We start from the raw sequence: 21,107 nt of genomic DNA, 5'->3' as shown, positions 1-21,107 counted from the left end.
CCGTAATGGGAAGAGATCTAATCGAAGTACGGCAGCTCGATTGATCCGATTGTTTGATGTCCTGAACTATTACTAACTTATTCAAACTCAACATCTTCCTCTGCCAGGGTTTGAGGCAGCCGGAGCCAAATTCAGATGGTGCAGAAGCTACAGCGTTATGTTTCCAGTGGAAGAGGAACCTCCAGATCCATCGAGCCCAGCAGAGCTCTAACCTAGAAACTGATGAGCTTGGTTTAAGGAAAACCTCAACCCACCCTGCAGCACCCAGTCTTGCTTCTCCAGTCCACATGAAAGAGGGCTACAAGTGAGCCCTTTCCCCTCAGACCCAAACAGTATGTGTGTCAGGGAATTGTCTTGTTTATGTTAGAATTGGACTCTTAGCATTATTAGCTGTTGCTGCAGCTCATCCCCTGTAATCTTCTACCTAAGGAGCGCACACTGAATAAACAACACACCAGACACAACTGAAAGTTAGCTTACATGGCTATCCGGGAGCATGCCTATGTTCCCTCAGCCCTATGTTCCCACAGCCCTATGTTCCCTCAGCCCTATGTTCCCTCAGCCCTATGTTCCCTCATTTCTAAGTTTTTTTTAAATAAGGCCCTATGTTCCCTCATTTCTAAGATTTTTTTTAAATTAGGCCCTATGTTCCCTCGTTTCTAAGACTTTTTCAAAATTAGGCCCTATGTTCCCTCAGCCCTATGTTCCCTCATTTCTAAGATTAGATAACCCTAACCCTAACCCTTATTAGAAATGAGGGAACATAGGGCTGAGGGAACATAGGGCCTAAATTTGAAAAAAATCTTAGAAATGAGGGAACATAGGGCTGAGGGAACATAGGGCCTAAATTTGAAAAAAATCTTAGAAATGAGGGAACATAGGGCTGTGGGACCATTGGGCTGAGGGAACATAGGGCTGACCCCGTGTATCCAATGCAACGTCTGCACATAAAGAGAGGAAGATCATTTAGGTTGAACCAGTTGATGTTTCAGCTCTTTATTTAAACTCTTTATAATAAAGTCTGTCTGTAAATGTGATGGGCAGATATTGTTATATAATCACACGTTTACATGGCAACCAGCATAGTGAAAAAAACAAAGCAATAGTTCATTACAATGCTCAACAACTCACTACATGTATGATACAAAAAAGAAGCATTTAAAATGGGAAATATGAACCCAATGTAAACTGTAAAGGTTAAATGCTTTACTGGCTATTGCAATGTGACCAAAACAATATTATGTACTTACACTGAAAACCTTGATTTTTCATAATTTCCCCATGATTTAATCAGGTAAGCAACCTTTACAACTACTATATATACATATACATATACATTATATATATATATATATAAAGTATACAGTTTATATTTAAAATGGGTTAAATGCAGAAACAAATCTCGTCTTCCTCACCGTCTACGACTTTTTCAAAGCTACGGTGAGATTTCATAATTTTCCCAAAACATTTCCAGGCCGTTAAAACACATTTATTTGATTTCACTTTGAGTTTGCTGACTGTAGAAAACATGTACTGCTCATAAATCTGTTCTATTTATAAATCGCTGAGACTTTGAACTAATTTTGTGATCACCTGGTTTTGAAAAATACATCGGCTGTTTAAGACAAAATCTCAGAAAAAGTGTGTTATGTGAAAAGGCAATGAGAAATCAATCTAGTCAGTCTAATAATTCGTCACACCGTTATCTGTCATTACTGCTGGTTAGAAGGTTAGAGGTCTAATAAAATCATAAGCCCTCAGAGTATTAAACCCCAAAAACATCAAAAAGTACATGACCCTAAACTTAAAACATAAAACGTCGAAATGACATCTCTTCCTCTTCTTTAAGCGAGACGAGACACAGCTCATAGTGAGAATACACTTCAAAAGAAAGCTAAGAAAGAAAGAGTCGTTTTTAACTTTTTTTTTTAAAAGGCAACACAATAGAAAAGGAAAGCAAACAGGCAAAGCAACACGAAGCATCTCAGGCAAAGAGTCTGGACTTCACCTCCGTCCATGCAAAGAGTTCAATAACACACGTGACTGTTCTGACTTGATCTCATCTCAGAGTGGTAAGAACATGATTTGACCTATTACAGATAAATTCCTTATCACAAAAGGAAGCATAAATAGGATAAATAAATAATACAAAATAGAAAAATGTGTAAGGGAACATCGTGATGAATCTTTTATCGATCTCCAGCGTCGTCTCTCTGAGAGTCAAATCGATCCGTTTGATAAGGTTTAAAACCTGGAATCAATCAAGTGTTTCATAAATAAAAACTCTACAAACTCCTTGGTAACTGGTCTTCAAATAGAAGGAAATGAAAAATAGACGAAAGACCGTAACACACATATAAAACGTTATGATGAGAGAGGAGCTACACACTGCCAAACCAAACCTATACATATGATGGTACGCTGTGTTTCTAATCATGATAACTCCATACACAGTTTTATATACAGAAATAAATAGAATCATGTCAAGATAAGAAGCAATCCATACAGTGGTACACGTCTAATCCATATACAAACCTTATGTAATGTTTCTGTGTTTCGGCGCTGAAGTGTTTACTGACAGAAAGGGGAGGCGGTGGGGTCAAACGTCTTGAACACGTCCTTCAGTGTCCTGTCGTCTGCCTCTTCCTCAGGGTTCACCTCTTTCGGTTCCTCCTCCATGACCTCTACCTTCTCCTTCTCCTTCTCCTTCTCCTTCTCCTTCTCCTGCTCCTTCGTGTCCTCCGCCTCTTCTTGTGGCCCCGTGGAGCTCTGTCCCGCTGGTTTGGCTTGCCTGGGGTCGGTGTACTGGGGTCGGATTAGCCCTGCCAGTGCCTGGACGGGGAGGTTATGCACGGCGGGGGGCTTGGCCGGGGAAGCGGGTGGCGCCGTGGCCGTAGTGGGGAGGAGAGGAGGCTGGTAAGGAGAGACGTCTGCGGCGTCTGTGCTTCTGGCCTCTTCCAGTGAGGCTCTTCGTTGAGTCAGTGAAAGTGAGGGTGGGGTGCTGTCTTTCTTACCAGGGTGCTTGAGGATCCCTGTCTTTTTGGGAGGCTCCGTCTGCTCCCTCTGAGCCTGCTCAGTTTGATTTCGGGGATCGTATAAAGTGATGCCTCCGAGGATTGTGGTGGGACTCTCCAGCCCTCCGCCAGACGAGGCGAGGCGAGGGGCGTACGGGGGCAACTTCTCAGGTTCCAGCTTCACCCGAGCTGTCTGAGGGGAAGAGCTCACGCTGCCCTTCTGTAGCCTGGGGTCAACAGCTCCTCCCCCTGACGACCCTCCTCCTCCTGCCTCTTTCTGGCCGAGCAGCTTGGAATCCAGACTTCCTGTACGTTTGAGTCTGGGGTCCAGATTCTTTTGCTGGCGCGGGTCTGCGGGCCTCTCCAGGGAAGCTCGTGACTCCTGAGACCTGGGGGGCATTCGCCCCACGTGGTCCTTGAGACGTGCTGCTGCCAGTCTGGGGTCGATTGTTGGAGGGGCGGAGACGGGAGGGTGGTCGGGCAGACTTGTGCGATTCATTTGAGCGTCGGCGATCAGTGGCGGGAGGGGCAAGTTGATGGAATGCTCCTGTTTTGGTACAAGAGAAGGGATGAGGTCCTCGGGGGCCCACACCACTGCCTGTGCAAAGGCCGGGCGTTGCAGTATAATGTCCACCTTGATGTGGCTGAACTGCTTTAGTTGGCAACGAGGGTCCCGCAGCACCACACCTGGACCGGCATCTAGAGGGATGAGAGCAGGTCTGTCCCGTAGCTCTCTCTCTCCTTCCTCATCCTCCTCTCCAGCGGAGGGTTTGTGAGACCCCGGGTGGTTCCCCCGACGGTAGGAGCTGGATTCTACCGGTCTTACCTTCCTGGGGTCCCTGGAGAGCCGTGGATCCGCAGCTCCGTCTGAATCTTTCTTCGTTTCGGGGGGTCGCTGGCGTGGGTCCGTCTTCACGCGCGGGTCGCTGGGCGGGGCTCTCTCCTTCAGGAGCCGAGGGTCGCCGAGAACCGGAGCCGCGGAGGAAGGCGGGGGGGCCATGGACTGAGACTGCTGCATCTCACTGTGCTTCTTCAGGGATTTCAGGATGGATGAAACACAGCTCCCACCCTCCTCGTCGCTGGAGTACCAGTTTGTAGTGTCATCTGGACAAACGAGACCAATCATATCTCAATGTGTTCTGTAGTTCTGTAGTAACGAATCATCTCTGCCTCATGAGAACACTCACCTCTGCTGGCATTATCATCCTGGCCCTCTGCTCTCTGTGGCTCGTTGCCCTGTGGATGTGGCTCTTGCTGCTGTTGCTGCTGCTGGGTCAGGTGTAAAAAGAGGGCTTTCTGTACTGCTGGTGGTAAAGACTGCACCTGGGACTCTGCACCCAACTGCTGCTGGAGGTTCTGCATGAAGGCCAGCGCAGGATCCACTACATTAAGAAAGACATAAGGTAAGAAACGACCCGATAAAGCACTTTTGAAAACTTCCAATGGAATCCTTAATGGATCACTTATGTGTTTACTAACCTCCTTGACCCGTAGTCTGGTTTCTGAGGAGATTGCTGAAGAAATCCACTGGGTTCTGACCCACTGATGGGAAAGGAAAGAGGCTTTGTAGCATCTGCAGGTCTGGTACAGGAGGGAATGGTGGCTTCTGCATATTCATCTGTGGGTTCATGTTTCCGTGGAAAGGTGGCGGTGGACCGGAGGAGATTGGGGGCGGCATTGGAAATCCATGTGGTAGGTGCTGACCCGGGGGACTCTGTGGCACGGGCGGTCCTGTAGAGAGACCCATAGCTCCTGGTGACCCGGGTGGAGGAATAGGAGGAGCTGTGGGGCCTGAAGGCACCATACCTCCACCCTGCGGGTCGTCTGAGCCTCCGCTGAACTGGTCAGAGTCCGGACCTCCGGAGGGGAATTCAGATCCACTGAGATAAAGATTGAAATACACAGATTAAGTCAAAGCTCCAAGCATTGGTTTGAATTAGTTTGATTCAAACTTATTGAAGTTTTACCTCTGAGCAATTTTTTGGGCCAAGTCTACCGTAGGCTGCACCTTGATTTCAAAGAGGGAAGGGATCTTCTTTCCTGCTTGTCCGTCTGATGGACTGCTCTGCCCAGGCGTGGGCAGCAACCCTACCCCAGGAGGAGGCTTTGGGAGCGGGGCGATACCCTGTTTCCTCAGGTCCTCCAGCTCCAACTCGTCCTCGCGGGCGTTCTCCTCCTCCGTGTTAATTATCTGATCGGAGAGAAACAGCACAGGATCAGTTCACCTTTATAGCTCATTATCTCTGTGGGAAGAGGCGACATTTGACATTTTGTCTTACCTTATCCAGCAACTCTTTGGTCACATCCGTCAAAGCCTCATGGGAGAATTTGCAGTTGTCCCCTTGATAACATTTGGCTCCAGTATGGAAAAACTTGCATGGATATTCATGTGCAATAATAGGTTAAGGAACAGAATGAAGTGCTGAGCATAATGATATCAAAGTGGAACTAAGCCATTATGATTCATGTGAATGATGTAATGCTTGGTTGTCTCACAGCCTAAGGGTCCTGTGACTAAGTTTGTCTTTGTGTATGGTTTAACACTGTAACAGATCTGTCCACCCGGTCCCCTGTGTGCTTGGTTGGGCCTCCAGTGACCCTGAACAGTGTAAGTGGAATAGAAACGGAGAAATGGAAGTGATGGTTGTCATTTATAAAGGATATTGTGCATGTATATACAGTTGTCGCCTTTACTGCAGTATCCTTGGAGGTAGAATTTACAGAGTTCCTTTTTCTTGTCTGGTATAACATGATCGTGTTCAAACTTGCACTGTTCACCCTGGATAAAGACACAAGAGATTCATTTAAAATGTGTTTCTGTTATTCTACAATAAAGATACATAGTCTACAATCTGTTTTGATTTAATTTGCTGTGCTACTATACCTTGATGCAGCGGCCTTCCAGGAAGTACTTGCAGATGTATCGGCCGTTGTGTTCAACTGTGTGCTGACTGATGAACTCCTTGCTCATGATTAGTCGCTTCTTCTGGAAACCACAGTGTTTTCCTTCCTGTGTCACAAGAGAAAACAACAGGTTTTGTTCTTTTTTTTTTCTGTAACTAGATGGTTCATCAATAGTTCAATGAAAAGTCAAAGAAAGGATTACAAAAGGTATACTATGTTCTTACCATTACAATGTCGTCCATGTTCTGGTCTCCTCCTCTACCTCGCCCCCGTCCTCCCCAGGGTTTGCCCTTAAGCTTCTTGTTCCTGTTGAGCATCCCGCGTCCTCGACCAGGTCCGCTCCCTCTGCCTCGTCCCCTCTGCCCAACTGGGAAAAGACATTTTGGATGAAGTGATCAAGCTCAGGTCTGGCATTAGTCTTTGTAACACAGAGTCTCGCTTACTAAACATGCCAGCTCTTTGGCTCCGGCCCTTCCTGTTACATAAAACACAAATGCTTCATCAAAAAGTAATCGTTTGGGGTTTATTATTTTTTAATGATGTGTTAGTAATTTATGTAATAGGAAAGGCCGGAGCCAAAGAGCTGACACATTTAGTTTTAGTTTGTTTGTCTTCTTCTGCCCTGTTCCTAACGTTTCTTTACACCATGTTTGATTGTTTACCAATGCAAACATGCAATATAAATATGCTTTCTTAATAATAATAATGATAATAATGATAGTAATAGAATGTTAGAATGCATTTCCATACAGGGTTGTCTCTGCATTCCTCTCATATTGCCCCTCTTCATCTGCTCCTTCACATGGCGTCCCCTTCCTTGACTTGAATCTTTCGACTGTGAATACTCGGACATCTCCTCCGTGTAGTCATCCTCCTCTTCTTCGTAGTCGTACTTGTCCTCACTGTAGTCGCTGTATTTGTCAAAGTCGCTCGTCTTGGGGGACTTTTGCAAATTGCTGTGACCTCCTCCCTTTGACTCGCGTCCGTGCTGAGGAGCCGCACCAAAGAGAGAATGATGTCACACAAGAATAACTCGCTGACGAGCTAAGAACCTATAGATCCAGTGAGGAAGAACTCACCTGGCCGTCAGACTCGCGGCTCTTTCTGTTTTTGGGCCTTTCCGGTGGTTGTTCATAGTCGGAGTCATAGCTATCAGAGCTGGAGGAGCTGGAGGGGGAGTGGTGCTGAGGACGGCAGAGAACAAAGAACGAGTGTAAAAACGCTCCATCCATGTAATTAGTATTTGTAATAACAGATTGTATTACACAGGCTTACTCTGGATCTATCACGTCTCCTCCTCTTGGACCTCCTCTTCTCTTTTGTCTTTTTGTATCTTTTTCTGTAGTGCCTGTGACTCTTCTCCTCTTTTTCTTTACTTTTATCCTTGTTGTCTTTCTCCTTTTCTTTCTCTTTCTCTTTGTCTTCGTTCACGTCGTTGGCTTCTTTGTTTTCCTCTTCGATCCCGATCCCTTCGTCGTCTATTTCTCCATCTTCCAATTCCCCATCCTCTCTAAAAAAGAGGGAAACATTGAGTGTTATCATATTATAAGTCATTGCACTGTATGTTATGTTAGGTGCAATTACAAATACAAACAAATATAGACTTAGATAGTTATAAGTGTCTTTCTCTGCCTTTGTAACCAAATCTCAAAGATCACGTCAGCCAGTTTCCAAAATGCTGAAGGCTTCCCTGCACTACCAACATGCAGGGAAGCCTGAGTCTTTATTTCCCAGGAATCAATACGTGTTCGCTTTATCAAAAATACCCTCGGGTGGAGCATGTTCAAGAATCAAGTCCAAAAATAATAACTTGAAAAACAAAAAGAGCTGAGGTATGATTTAGACAAATAAATGGACCAAGTCAAACATTTAGGAGCTCTACGGTATGACAAAGTATGAATGTTACTATTAAAAATGTGCGTGTGAGTGTGCTCATCTTCAACTTTAGTGTATATCTTTGAACATTGGCCTCAAACGCCTCAGCACTAGAATACCTGCAGGTGTGCCAAATAAATAATTACAGAAAAGTGCAGTGTTTGGTTTGTTGAGCAGGAAATGTGTATTGGACTGTGGAGTGCTGCTGGAGGTTGGAGAGCAGTGACATTGCTGTTAATAGGCACAAACAGCTACTATGGAGATGATTATAGGATTGTTACTTTCTGAGACACTGTGATCGCATAGCTCACTGGAGTCGCCATGACGCTTGTTGGAATGTCGCAATATCTGCTGAGGAGATGTTACTGGAGTAAACTGAGGCGGTGGCTGCAGTTTACACACTTTTTGCACACTTTTGGAAGTGTGTGTTTCCAATATTGGTGTAAAGGTTGGAATGGTGGTCACTATAATGACAGAGAGTTTAAAATTAGTCAAATTATACCTATGCATATAAAGGGTGTATGAATATGTAAACTGAAATGAATGTCAATAGATAATTGCAATAGATTGCAAATTTAGAGGCAAAAGGACTTCATGTAAAAGTCTGTGCCTTAAATTTTGTTTAGATACAACAGTATGTGACACTGCAATATATTACTATTTTAATGCTGCTACTCGTTTTATAATACCTACAGCAATGCCAGCTGCATTAGAACAATGACTGACTGACTCCAGGCTCCAACCTGAGACTCTCCACAGTCCCAGCAAAGCTAATAACTAAACTGGCAAAAGACCAGGATTTTCAAAATGCAGTTTTAGCAAAATGTACCAACCTAAAATACATAAAATAATACATATAATAATATTCCTATGGGAAATACATATATACTGTTCTTATATATTTTCACATTTACACCTTAATCACGTGAATCGAGTGTAAACTTCATGACGAAGGCAAATGCCTTGTAAGGATCAGACACAAATATCCAACAAATATTATGATACTAATTATGAGAAAACCACATTTTTTCACAATAGACCTGCTTGTCAGTAATAAATATTTAAAGCAGAGGTCTAGCCCTGTAAGAGGTCAAACTTTAGGACGGCATGGAAGGCAAGCGTGTGCCGCTGTCAACTAAGTAGCAGCTTTCATTCCATACACCAGATAGTTTCACCCATGACTCCCTTTTTGATTAGAGTTGCTTGAAATCAGCTTCTATAATCTTAAGTGAGAAACTTCCAACACTTGGCACCTCTATTGCATTTGATAAGCTTGCAAGCAGGTCCTTAGACTGACCACAAGGGCAGACAGACACATGGCCTCCCATCCAGCAGGAGCACACCACCATCACATCCCCCTGCATAAGTGTGCAGTACCACAGGATAACCAGCAGGGGGGGGCAAAGTGCAGGGATGGGTGTGGCATATATTTGCATAGCCTCTTGCAGATGGCAACAACGAAGCCATGAGTTCATCCCAGTGCCACAACACAAAACGATGAGGACTAAAATGCATGGAAATGACCATGAATGAGCCTTATCGACACGGTTGATGGGAAATCTGTTCTACTTGGACAGCGTTAATCCATTGCACTTAGTTGCAGCAAGAGGCATGCAGAGATTTGGTGAAAGGGGGGAAATAGTGGAAATGTCTCTGCCCTGCAATTCATGATTAAGAAAGAAAACAAGAAACACAAGCACGTAGACCCACAGCACGGAAACGCACAGATGAGCGTATTAAGAATTGCATAAGATTGTTACTCGACCTTTCATCCCCTGCAAGCTCAGAGTCTGTCATGTTTTTGTCAAGAACAGGGGCTGGGGGACTGGAAACAAGGCTCACAGAAGCCATTGGAAAACGGATCTGCCTCCCTTCTCCGGTACAGGAGTGAATTACTCAGTCACTCATGGAGACGTTGGGTTGTGAGAGATGCTGGAAAATGTTCAGACTGGAAAAAAACTCACGGTGTTACATGTCTCGACAGAGACAGTAAACAGACACTCTCCTCTTTCATTTCAATGACGTTTTAACTCTGTGAGCACGGCTTGATACCCCGCTTTGCTAATGTCCCCGTCGGTTGACAGCTGCCATGGTGAAATAGAGGAGGCGGAGGGAGAAACAGACGGGAGTGTAACCATGTTCGTTGATTTCAGCATCTTCCTAGGCTTTCTCAACAGGGACATCGTCTCAAAATGGCTTCTGAGGTCTGCGGAACATTCCTCTCTTCGTTGCTTATCCGAGCGCGTATTTATAGCTTCGCCTGGATCTACCAAACTGGATACAATACAACCTCCGCTGCCATTGGTTATCCCGCGTTATGGGTCTCGCCGAGCGGAGGGATATGCGGCGGCCATTGGTTCAAAACATTGTCAGTTATTTTCAACATCTGCAGCAAGGCGAAAGTGTTTACGACGCTCGCTTTGTCCTCTGTGGACGTTTCTAACTTGTGAACGCGGCTAGTACGAGTATCGGTTTACACTCACGGCACGGATGTAAACACACGCGCGCTCCCGTGCGGCTCTAAACCTGCCCCAGAGTGTGTTTACGCTCACGGGCTCGCGCATTCCTCACAACGGGCTCGCGCGGGGCAGTCCTGACTTTGACCACCAGGTAGCGCACCGAGTAAAAAAACAAAAACAAAACACCCCCCAAACATTTTTCAGAGCTTTTCCAGCAGTGTTTTGCTTTCAGATAACGACAGTAACTCAGTCATTACTGTGTCATTTAAGGAAAGTGTTTATTAAAAGCATAAACACACCAACACTTTTCCAGAAACGTGAAGGTATTTTAATATTATTTCATTGTTATTGTGTTTATTTTGCCAGTAGTGTGTTAATTAGCACAGGTGTGAGTTGAGGATCTCAAACTTTCTTTTAAAAACAAACAAATAGCGTGTATTGCATAAATACAACCGTTAAATGAACGACCTAAATACTAAAGCCACTCCGTCATTTAAGACAACAAAAACAGCACACAATTCTTTTTTTTTTTCACCTTTAGCTGATGGGTCACGTGTCGAGAGCATTTTGCAGCGGAGTCGAGTCTTTTTGTTGTTGTGGGCAACTTTTCCCGTCGGCAAAGGAAGAAAAGCAAAGGGAACATTTTGCGGTATAAAAGTTAGGGAGTTCGGTTGTGTCGGTGGGAGGGATTATTACTTCAGGGAGTTTAGGTGGCGTGCAGACATCGAGGTAAAACTTCGTAAAGAGGCAGAGTGAGAGAGCAGGAGCGCATCCCTGTGTGACAGGCACCTGATGAGCAGCATCCAGTCAAGCCAGAGGTTGGAATCGTCGCTGTTGTGTCGGATCACACCGGGGCACCTGAAAGAGCAACTTGGAGAATAGGGATCTTGCATCAACTTTCACAGATGGCTCTGTCTCCTCGACGCAGGTGTCTGCTTTTGCTGTGTATGACAGCCATCCATTACACTGACTGCCATGCTGCAGTTCAGGTAAGCAATCAGCAATGACGGTCTGCATGGGGTTAAATGTTCTCATCTGTGTCTCACTGTAAAGCATTTAACATGATTTACATTTATGCATATATCAGCTGGAAAGACTATTTCCCCACTCCCCTTGGGGATTTAACAATGTTGTTTATGCATTGGCATGTTATCGAGCCTCCATCAACTGGTGTGATGTGCCTGTTTATGCGTTGTCATCAATGTGATCACTCCAGCCTTCTGAAAGGTTCTCTATCACATCTGGATCTGACTATCTTGGCTCTGTCAGCTGGTGGCATTTCCCATTTGCCCTGGGCATTTAAACGGGGGAGAGAGCACTGTTCTTGGATCTTGAAGCTATTTGTTATTTTAAATCCACCCCAAATTCCAGTGCAGGAATTTAAGGTATGCTGCTCCTGAGTGAGTTTTCCAATGAGCATGTGATTAATAAAGTCTTCCAAGAAGGATAGAGGACTTTCACTGAAGAACTAATGGCCTGGCAAGTCATCAAACGCAAGTAATGACTTGTGGCACCCAAGCTATTTTGAGCCTCTCCATTCAGGATTATCCAATGAGTATGTCCCGTTTTACTCCAAATATACACAAGAACATCACTTTGGACTCGTGTCCCACAGTGACATCTGCCTGACAGCTTTGGTCCAGCTGTGTCTGCCACTAGAGCTGTGGCTGAAGGAGGTGTGAGTCAGAGTGGGGGTGAGAGAAAAGGAGAAGTGCAAGGTCTAGTCAAAACTGGTGGAAAGCAATAATTGCAAATCATCCGTATCTTGCATATACAGAAAAATCAATTAACACATATTATCTTTGGTAATACAACATGTTTCAATGGCAGGAATGAATGACATATTTATAGCTATGTCCATGTGCCCAGCAGTGCAAGGTGTTAGCTGTGATTATGTCATACTCCACAGCTGCAGATTAATACTTTATATGCCATGATTCTTGTTTTATGACTGTTGAGCTGTTTCTAAGGTAACGTTTAGTCCTGTTTTCATTCTGAAGTCACTGCATTTACAGTGTTCATATATTCTTAACAGACATGTATGGATAAGCACCAAGTGGTCGGCGTGCTCCGTCAAATGGAGAAATTCCTGAAAGGTCAGGAGATGCGATTTACGGAGGGACTGCGGATCATGAAGTCAAAGCTGGCGACGCTTCAGAACTCTGTCTCAAAGATGCCTCAAGCAGACCAATCAGCTCGTGAGTGTCTCAACTTTATACAGCTTCAAACCGCTTTCTTCTTTATCCAAGATTGTTTTATACTCTCACACATTTAGAACAGCACATTTATAGAAGTTGTGCAAAGCTTTTATTTGTACTCTTTGGAATCTCTGTATTTTACACATATGGTATATTTAATTGTTATAAGTACAATATAGCATAATGAGCACACACTTTGCAATTAGAGTTGATGAGTATTCAAATATCATGTTCCTTTTTTAATAATCTATCTATAAATACATTTTAGCATCCCAAATTGCAATTTGATTCTTTTTGATAAGTCTTTTGATAAGTTTTACATTAGCTTAGGGTCACAAGGTCATTTTTATACCATGAATGCAAAACACTGTGTTTTAAATCTATGCTGCATATCCATATAAAAGTGATACCTTTTAATTATGGTCATAATTGTAATAGATATCCTTGAGACCATTCTGCTGCATCTATAGTGTTATTAGCCCATTTTGTTGGCCAAATAAGCCAATTCATTGAAATATAATGTATATATTAGGGAGAAGTGCACTATTTCTTTTCTTTCAGGGATTAATTATACATTCATTTTCACATTAAGAGCTGCCAAAGGATTATACATACAATTTGTAATCCCTAAATTCCACATTGTAGTGAAAGCATACAGATTAAGTTTTGTTCATATGAGATGTTGAATTCATTCCAAAGTTTGAGCTAATAGAAGATTCCACAAATATCAAATTTGCTAGTTTATTGAAGTTTGGTCTTGTCTGTAACCAGCAACAACAGTGTTAAGATTTGTAAAGCCAGAGATGGCTTCTTCTCTTGTGGGATCACGTCTTCATCCAGCTGCAAGAGGTCGGCTCAGTTTCAGAGTTGACAGGCAATTTTAGGGGAAAAGGAAATGTGTCGTTTGGCTCTGAGGCTAATCCACATTTGTTAGTGATGGATCAGATAGACTGTAGCTTTAGAAAGCTCCTGGTAAGAGGAGAATCTGATATTCCACATCCACAGCAACACGACTCAACAAGTGGAAATATTCCACCAATGTATTTAAATTGAAATATGATATAGAGGAAACATGATTATACTTCAGGTAGCATGTTAGTCTACATGTTTATGTTTTACAAAGATGAACTGAGCTCTTACTTATCTTGTCAAAGTCCAACAAAGGCATTTTAGAAAAAAATATAGTGAATGCTTAAGATATCTTTTCCTGTCATTTAAAATAGTAATACTATTATTGGGAGAATTGTTTTGTAACTTTACAGGAAACTAACCAATCAAATGTCTTAAGCTCAGGATTTCCATGTCTTGTAAACCAGATTTTTGACAGGATCTTTCTCCAGAACTCCATATTTCTATGATGGAGGTCTGGCTGCACTAGATCATACTGCAAATAATGACAAGCTGGCAAATTGACTTCTTATCCCCAGATTTCCACCTCCTCCTCTTGAAAAAGGCTTTGACTGCAAGCCTCAGATGATGACATCATATCAGCTGTGAACAATTTTTACGGACAGCCAATAAAGGAACTGATATTAAACTGTGACACATCTCAGTTTTATATTTCTGTGCTGGATACAGAACTTATCAATCGACCCTTGAAAGCTATGTCAAGGTTGAGCTATTCTATTTGATCGACAGAACAGGTGTTCTTAATAAAGTAGCACTCGTTATTTACTCATATACAAGCATTAAATGTGTTGAATTCCAGAGCATGTGATAAAATGTCTATATTTAATGTAGCATAACATTTTGGCTGTTCTGGGCCTCATAAAAATTGCTTGGTGCTCTGCTGGATTACTGTTAATGAGCCATTCCAACCATCATTTCCCACGAAGGCTCTCCACTGCTCAGTGACACGTGTATGTCCACAGGCACAGAAAGCCAGAGGATGTTGGGAGGCGTATTCCACATGTGACCAACTATCTCTCTCTCTCTCTCTCTTTCCCCCTCTCTCTCTATCTCAGCTCCCAGCACCTGCCCCTCCCTTGAAGTCCCTACACATGGAACAAAGTTTGGCTCTAAATATTTAGCTGGACATGAGGTTCACTTCACTTGCTCCCCGGGTTACCAGCTGGTGGGTTCTGCAACACGCATTTGCCAGGAGAATGGAACCTGGACTGGCACCAATGCCATCTGTAAAGGTAAACTGGGATCACTTGCTGTGTTTCTCCCTACTGACCTGTTTTGACATTTCACAGCAGTGAAACCTGCCACATGACAATTACATGGCATTAATACATGAAGGCTGTATAAAGGGCTGTTTATACGCATTTTAGTTTCACCAAAGGGGGTCAAATCAAGGAAAGGAGTAGTTATCAGTGAAATAATGGAAATCTATCATTGTATGGGTTTTGAAGAAAATCACTATGATGAAGAACAAACCTCATTGCACATCTCAAGGTGTTCAGTGCTTGGAAAGACAACAGCCGAACCTACCGTCTCTCACTCTCTCTCTCTCTCTCTCTCTCTCTCTCTCTCTCTCTCTCTCTCTGTCTCTTTCTCTCTCTCTCTCTCTCTCTCTCTCTCTCTCTCTCTCTCTCTCTCTCACTCACACGTGTTGGGCTGGCTGGCTGATCTGTGTCTCCACATTATTCACCATGTTGAGGAGAAAAAAAAAATCCCCAGACTCATTTAGGGTGACCTTGGCTCGGCCGTCTCTGAACGCCAGGCCCAAAAGCCCAAAGGGGCTCCTCGCACAAACAGATAACAGGCAAAGAAAAGAGCCATTCTTTAGGGTGGCTGGAGCTCCGAGGCATACTGAATGAAGCCCTCGTTAAAATGGCATTAAATGTCTCGGAACACAGAAAAACACCTGTACCGCATTCCACTGTGGGGAGCCTTCCCCTCCATGTTTCTACTCTGCAGGAACAGAAGTGGCTGGACTACTGTAAGATAACCTACCCCCCAACCCTGCTCATGTTTCCCTTCGTCTCTGACTGGGTCCCACTGGATGGGGTTAGGTCCACATTATACCCAGAGCATGGTCTGATAGCACAGAAGTATTCCAAGAGTGTTATTGATAGCCCATTCAGCCTGCACTGGATCGCAGTCTTCCAGAAATTCCATGTGGCAAAAATGTGCTGGTGTTTATTGATCTTCATGGTTAAAACAACTTGAAAAGGCTCAACTGTGCACAGTATTATCTGTCTCCGTGTTTTCCAACCCTGCGCAAGATGGCTAAATTTAGCCCTGCCTAAAAAACCACTATTGATAGACTGTGAAAAACCTTAAAGTTAAAAAGAGTTTAAAAATATCTCAGAGAGTGAAGTGGGCCTTTTCATGTCATGACCGTGTGGTGGCCTTAGGGGAAGCCGAATAAACATGATGTGGTGGATTGGTGGTCATTCAGCAAACATTGGCCTCAGCACCGGAGCTCAAAGAGCGAGAGACTTTCTTCAAGTCTTGCACATCTGTATCATAGAAACCAAAGTAATCAACAATTCCATACTTTGTTGGATGAGTATGAGGTTTTAAGTGAGCATAACAAGTTAGTATGCATTATTTAAAGATAAATATTGCCAAGTGAATGCATGGATCAATCATTTACACATATAAAGATACCGTATCTCCAGTAAGTATTGGATTTTTGCACCAGCTATTTGCACTCACACCATTAATTTGAATATTCCCAGTCTGGAGGCCATACTAGTTCTTGTTAATAATAATATGAGAACTCCATCAAAATGTGTTTGGAATTACAATAAACCAGATAAATTCTTAAAAGGAAGTTCCTGTTAAAACAAGGACAGCAGTCTGGGACAAGCCTTAAAGAGTTTATGCCAATGGAAGGAGTTTGTGCCTTTTCTTTGGAAGATATGTGTGAAAACAGCATTGACATCTTTATAACGTAACATAGCTGAAACCCTCTACCTCATTTAGCTTTTGAGGGATATGGATTTGGTCCATTTTCATACAGGATGTTTCTATCTAGTTCATTTTCTCTGTTTTCCCTCTTCCCTACACAGATGTGAGCGAGTGTGAAAGTAACCCCTGTCAAAACGGAGGTACATGTGTGGAGGGTGTTAACCAGTACAAATGCACCTGTCCCCAGAACTGGAGTGGCTCTCATTGCCAGCATCAAACCCAGACCGGTCAGTATCTCATCTTGCTTTCATTTGTTGTCATTTGTTTACTCCACAATGATCTTGATCTGCTATTCTTTATGTTGACAATAGTTTAATTCTGTCACACATTTGCTTACAGTGTATTACATTTCGTCTTTACTGTAGCCCCACCTGAATGGAGTGTAATGAACGATCCAGCATTCAGCCGCAGACCTCGCTGTGCCCAAGTGAACAGAGCCCAACACTGTAGCTGTGACGCAGGCTTTCACATGAGTGGCACCTCGGACAACAGTATCTGCCAGGGTGAGCCGAAATGATGTGTTACCTAACTGATCCCTGTGGGGGGACGCTTTTGCCGCTCCCTCTACTGGAAGGTCAGGGTCAGCTCCGGGGCAGTTACCCACCAGCCCGGCAGGATTCCGGCGTCTTGCTCAGTGACATCCCTGCAGGGGCAGATACCAGCAGCTGTGGGGAAAGTGACCAGTGTGCCTTTATGACCAGTGTGTTGCCTACCACCTGCTGACAAAGTTGGGGCCCTGAATACCTGAATCATTCAGTTGTCGGAATTATTTGTTCTGAGATCTCAAATGAGTGTAATCTGTGGAGCCAGGCTGCGACAAACAAATTAATCCTCCGGAGAGGTCACAAGCTGATTACCATCCATTTAGGCCACAGTTCAGCAGCTCAGGTGGAAATGGTTGGATATTTTTTTTCAATTTGACATTTCAGGGTGTTGCTCCTAATATGTTCATGTCCACAACACTCTTAGGCAGTGTAGAATATTCAAACGACAGAAAATGTATGTATTTGTGCTGCAGACTGCACTTTTTAAACTATGTATTGCTGTTTGGTTTTCTATTCCAACCTCTGTTCCATTTCACATATGTTCAGTACTTACCATGGGCCTGTTTACATGATAAGTGTGTCAGACAGTGTACATCAATTTCATTCTCTCTTTCCTAACAGATGTAAATGAGTGTGAAGTTTTCCGCTTGGACCAAGGAGGGAAGTTGTGTGTCCACGAGTGTGTGAATGTTCCAGGTTCCTACCACTGCTCTTGCCCCAGTGGCTACAAGTTACTCCCAGATGGGCGGAGCTGCGAGGGTGAGTGACAGGAGGACAAAAGCTCATTCACAGGGCCCTGGCTGCCGATGGAGCTGAGCGTAAGCCTCCAGAGGGGAATACCTGTGATTTACTCTGCACGATCCATTAGGTCACTACTTTGAGAAGGATGTGGAGAAATGCTTTAGCAGCAGAGGCCGACCTCTGCAGAGGTGTCTGTCAGTCCCAGAACTCAGTCCAACTTTCATTTGCACCCCTGAAGTTTATAATCCCTGCCAGTGGAATGAATGACCTCAGCCTTTCCCAGCAGAAGGGATCTTTAGGCCATGAGGTGTTTGAGGGAGACTAAACTAAAGAACCAAATAAACAATCACAGCACCCCCTGCTCAGACTGTTGTAACCAGGAAGCAGGGAGTCAGTCTGGCAAGTCTCTCCTTCTGTCCTTTCCTCCCTCTCTCTCTCTCTCTCTCTCTCTCTCTCTCTCTCTCTTTCCTTTTCTCTCTCTCTCTTTACATGCCTTTGCTGTTTTGTCTTCCAGATGTGGATGAATGTTTAAGCCAGCAGCACAACTGCAGCCGAGGGACAACGTGTATCAACACAGGAGGAGGCTTCCAGTGTGTCAACCCAGAGTGTCCCCGTTCACATGGCAACATCAGCTATGTCAAGACATCTCCCTTGTAAGTGGACAAACCCCAGTTTGATAATCCCTGTTTATTTGTAATTATTTTCATTGCCAGTCGCCTTGGCTGCATTTAACTGGATTCATCTGTGTGTTAAAAAAAATAGGATCATATCTCTTGTCATCAGCTTTGAATGTTTTCTTGCGCTCCAAATTGTAGACCCATCTGTCATACAGTGGGAAGCTGTACAGACTCAAGCAAGGCATCAGAGCTTAAGGTTCTTCTGTTGAGTTGTTTAGATGGCCAGAAGAAGACCAGTGGACCGACTGTGCTGTGGTGAAGCAAAGTATGCAAATGATGATTCCTCTGAAACCATGTAGAGCTTCTGAGTCGGTATTTGGTATTTGCTCGTCATCAGTAAGCTGCATCATTTCAGGTCATGAAATGCAGCTTTGTCTGCTCCTACTGAACCGTCACTGTGGTCAAATGCTCCACCAATGCACGCAGAGTGGAGGAATAAATATTACGATGAACACTTGGAAGATGGATAAATACAGTGATTCATGTAAGACAGCCTATGTTAGAGTGTAAACAAAGTAGTGACCTGCAGAGACATGAAAGATATTGAAATGCAAGTCACCTGAACTCTCAAACATAAGACACTCCAACATACCACTGGGATCCAGCACGGCTGCAAGACAGTCAAGGCTGCATAACGCAAAGCGTGTGTGTGTGTGTGTGTGTGTGTGTGTGTGTGTGTGTGTGTGTGTGTGTGTGTGTGTGTGTGTGTGTGTGTGTGCGCGCATGCGTGTGTCATAAGTCACAAGGAAAGCATTATGAACCTTTTCCCAGGAGGATAGATTAATTATGTAACTCAATATACCAGAGATTTCTCTGAGACAGAATGGCCACATTATGTGACTGTACTTTGTCCTGTCTCGCAGTCTGTCTCATATTTGCTGCATTTCTGTCCTGCAGTCAGTGTGAGAGAAACCCCTGCCCCATGGATAGCCGTTCCTGCCACCTGGCTCCAAAGACTGTGTCCTTCCACTACTTGTCTCTGTCCTCCAACCTGAAGACCCCTGCCACCCTTTTCCGCATGGCCACCGCTGCTGCCCCCGGACGCACCGGACCGGATAGTCTGCGCTTTGGCATCGTGGGGGGAAACTCCCGGGCCATGTTTGTCATGCAGCGCTCTGACAGGCAGACTGGCGAGTTGATATTGGTTAAGCAGCTGCGTGGGCCGCAGGACATTAGTGTTGAAGTGGACATGTCCGAATACACTGATCGCACATTTCAGGCCAAACACGTGGCTAGGGTTCATGTTTTGGTTTCACCTTACAACTTTTGAGAATACTCTTTCAGTCGAGGAGGACTTGAGAAAGGAGACGAAGACTGAGGAAGAGTGTTAACAGGTTCTGAGTTTGATACTGTCACATCGATCTTATCAGAAACCCATTCCACTGAGCAGCTGGCCGGTATTGTTTCAGTGCTTTAAGGTCTAAGAAGGATTTAGCAAGTGAATGATACCAACAATACTTAGCAGTCATATCATGAATATAACAGAATATGACAATTAAACAAGAGCAAGTAGAGATGTTTTGCAACAGTATGGCCTATCACTGAGTGAGTTTGAATACATGGATTTTTTTTAAGTCATACAAAAGTATGATGAACGTTATGGAGGGATAGATATGTTTTTGTAATTGCTGATGCTAGTATGTGTTGTTTTTAGATGATCGGTGTAGCTCAGGGTTGGGCCCTGGGCTGATGCACTACCTTTGCTACCTTACTACATTCACCATTGCTTCATTGATGACATTAGTGCTCCCGTAGCTCTAATTTATTGAAAAATCATTGCTGGTTTTTGCATTGTAATAAATGCACATCTTCCTTTATATACTGTATATTTGTTTTTTACTTGCATGCTTTTTAAGGCATCATTCATAACACCAAAGGAGATTTCTATACAGTAGATGCGGCCCTTTACCTGGGCATCTTTCTTTTATTACTAATATGCTGTATGTTACCAAATACTGGTCTTATTATATTCTAATCAAAGATTATTTGGTGAGCATGCCAACAGACTACACAATTTATCTGGAATCTTAATTGTCTCGACATAACTGCATTTTCTTAATTGAAATAAAGTCAGTCCAACGTTTCCGCATTTGTTCGAATAACCTCACTTGATGTTGAAGAGCATGCTATTCAATGTCAGCCGTTGTTTTCATTCACATACATCCATTACAAATTTATTTTGAAGGATTTGCAAACCAATGCATAGTCCCCATCTAAAATGATAGATGGCTGGTTGTAAAAATTACTCTGAATGAAAGGATGGAAGAAGGAGTGAAAGGGAAAACATTAGTACCTGAGAAAAGAAAGACATTTCAAAGTGTTTCACTTTTATAAGAGGAACAATGACCATCAGAATTTAAAAATATCTGTGTGTGTCAGAGAAAGAAAAGACTTATGTTCCCCACATGTGTCGTCTTAACATTCTTAACTCTGTCTTCCTCTCACATCTGCATGTAGAGCTTAAATTTTTTTAAATAAAAGGGGCCAGAAGAGCCACATGCTTCCAGGGAGCATAGGATGGTAAAAGAAGCAAAACACATGCGCTGACGGCACACACTAGGCAGACAACGTGCACTAATGGCAGCCAAAATGAGGGTTACCCTGCCACAAGGGCTCACATTGAGCCTTTGTCTAACCTTGGTGTTCAGGCCGTTTGATGTTCAAATGTTTCATCCACTCGGAGGCAGAGGGATATTGCTGGAGCGCACTAAGCTACATAACACAAGCCATTTGCTTCAGCATAATGATAAAAATATTTTCCTCACAGTACAGGCCTTCAGGCAAACTGAGTACAGTTGGGGTTTTTTTCCTTTCTCGCGTTGTGTGGTAT

General features: G+C 43.7%; 2 protein-coding genes across 4 annotated transcripts; one reads left to right on the top strand and one right to left on the bottom strand.

Annotated features, from left to right (window-relative positions):
• Positions 1-975: 975 nt before the first annotated feature.
• Positions 976-10,216, bottom strand: zc3h6 (zinc finger CCCH-type containing 6). Of its 3 annotated transcripts, XM_076166217.1 has the most exons (13): positions 9,559-10,216; positions 7,194-7,428; positions 6,998-7,102; positions 6,669-6,906; positions 6,143-6,285; positions 5,899-6,024; positions 5,679-5,793; positions 5,294-5,403; positions 4,982-5,205; positions 4,494-4,894; positions 4,202-4,396; positions 2,536-4,118; positions 976-2,251 (listed from the first exon to the last, which is right to left on the bottom strand). In XM_076166217.1, the coding sequence occupies exons 1-12, from the start codon at positions 9,642-9,644 to the stop codon at positions 2,572-2,574; spliced, it is 3,525 nt and encodes a 1,174-aa protein (XP_076022332.1). In that variant the 5' UTR covers positions 9,645-10,216; the 3' UTR covers positions 976-2,251; positions 2,536-2,571. The 3 variants fall into 3 exon arrangements, with proteins under 3 accessions (XP_076022332.1, XP_076022325.1, XP_076022339.1); XM_076166210.1 differs by having other exon boundaries at positions 976-4,118; XM_076166224.1 differs by having other exon boundaries at positions 976-4,118; positions 9,758-10,216.
• A 506-nt stretch (positions 10,217-10,722) lies between these two features.
• Positions 10,723-20,366, top strand: fbln7 (fibulin 7). Its single transcript, XM_076165134.1, has 8 exons — positions 10,723-11,241; positions 12,288-12,450; positions 14,415-14,591; positions 16,416-16,541; positions 16,680-16,817; positions 17,481-17,618; positions 18,115-18,253; positions 19,175-20,366. The coding sequence occupies exons 1-8, from the start codon at positions 11,158-11,160 to the stop codon at positions 19,545-19,547; spliced, it is 1,338 nt and encodes a 445-aa protein (XP_076021249.1). The 5' UTR covers positions 10,723-11,157; the 3' UTR covers positions 19,548-20,366.
• The last annotated feature ends 741 nt before the right edge of the window (positions 20,367-21,107 follow it).

The sequence above is a fragment of the Genypterus blacodes genome, unplaced genomic scaffold (assembly GCF_046128005.1).
Source record: "Genypterus blacodes isolate CSIRO-AG114 ecotype Tasmania unplaced genomic scaffold, CSIRO-AGI_Gbla_v1 ptg000012l_1, whole genome shotgun sequence".
NCBI classification, from domain to species: domain Eukaryota; kingdom Metazoa; phylum Chordata; class Actinopteri; order Ophidiiformes; family Ophidiidae; genus Genypterus; species Genypterus blacodes.
The sequence above is the reverse complement of the archived record's forward strand: the minus strand, read 5'-3'. Positions and strand labels throughout refer to the sequence as shown.

What these genes read in the sequence shown, in the direction of transcription:
- zc3h6 (XM_076166210.1), bottom strand. Translation starts at nt 9,644, where the DNA reads ATGGCTTCTGTGAGCCTTGTTTCCAGTCCCCCAGCCCCTGTTCTTGAC. An exon ending in TGGAAGGCCGCTGCATCAAG is followed by an intron (nt 5,794 to 5,898) that starts GTATAGTAGCAC and finishes GTCTTTATCCAG; the next exon opens with GGTGAACAGTGCAAGTTTGA. An exon ending in CCAAAGAGTTGCTGGATAAG is followed by an intron (nt 5,206 to 5,293) that starts GTAAGACAAAAT and finishes CTCTCCGATCAG; the next exon opens with ATAATTAACACGGAGGAGGA.
- fbln7 (XM_076165134.1), top strand. Translation starts at nt 11,158, where the DNA reads ATGGCTCTGTCTCCTCGACGCAGGTGTCTGCTTTTGCTGTGTATGACA. An exon ending in AGATGGGCGGAGCTGCGAGG is followed by an intron (nt 17,619 to 18,114) that starts GTGAGTGACAGG and finishes TTTGTCTTCCAG; the next exon opens with ATGTGGATGAATGTTTAAGC. An exon ending in TATGTCAAGACATCTCCCTT is followed by an intron (nt 18,254 to 19,174) that starts GTAAGTGGACAA and finishes TCTGTCCTGCAG; the next exon opens with TCAGTGTGAGAGAAACCCCT.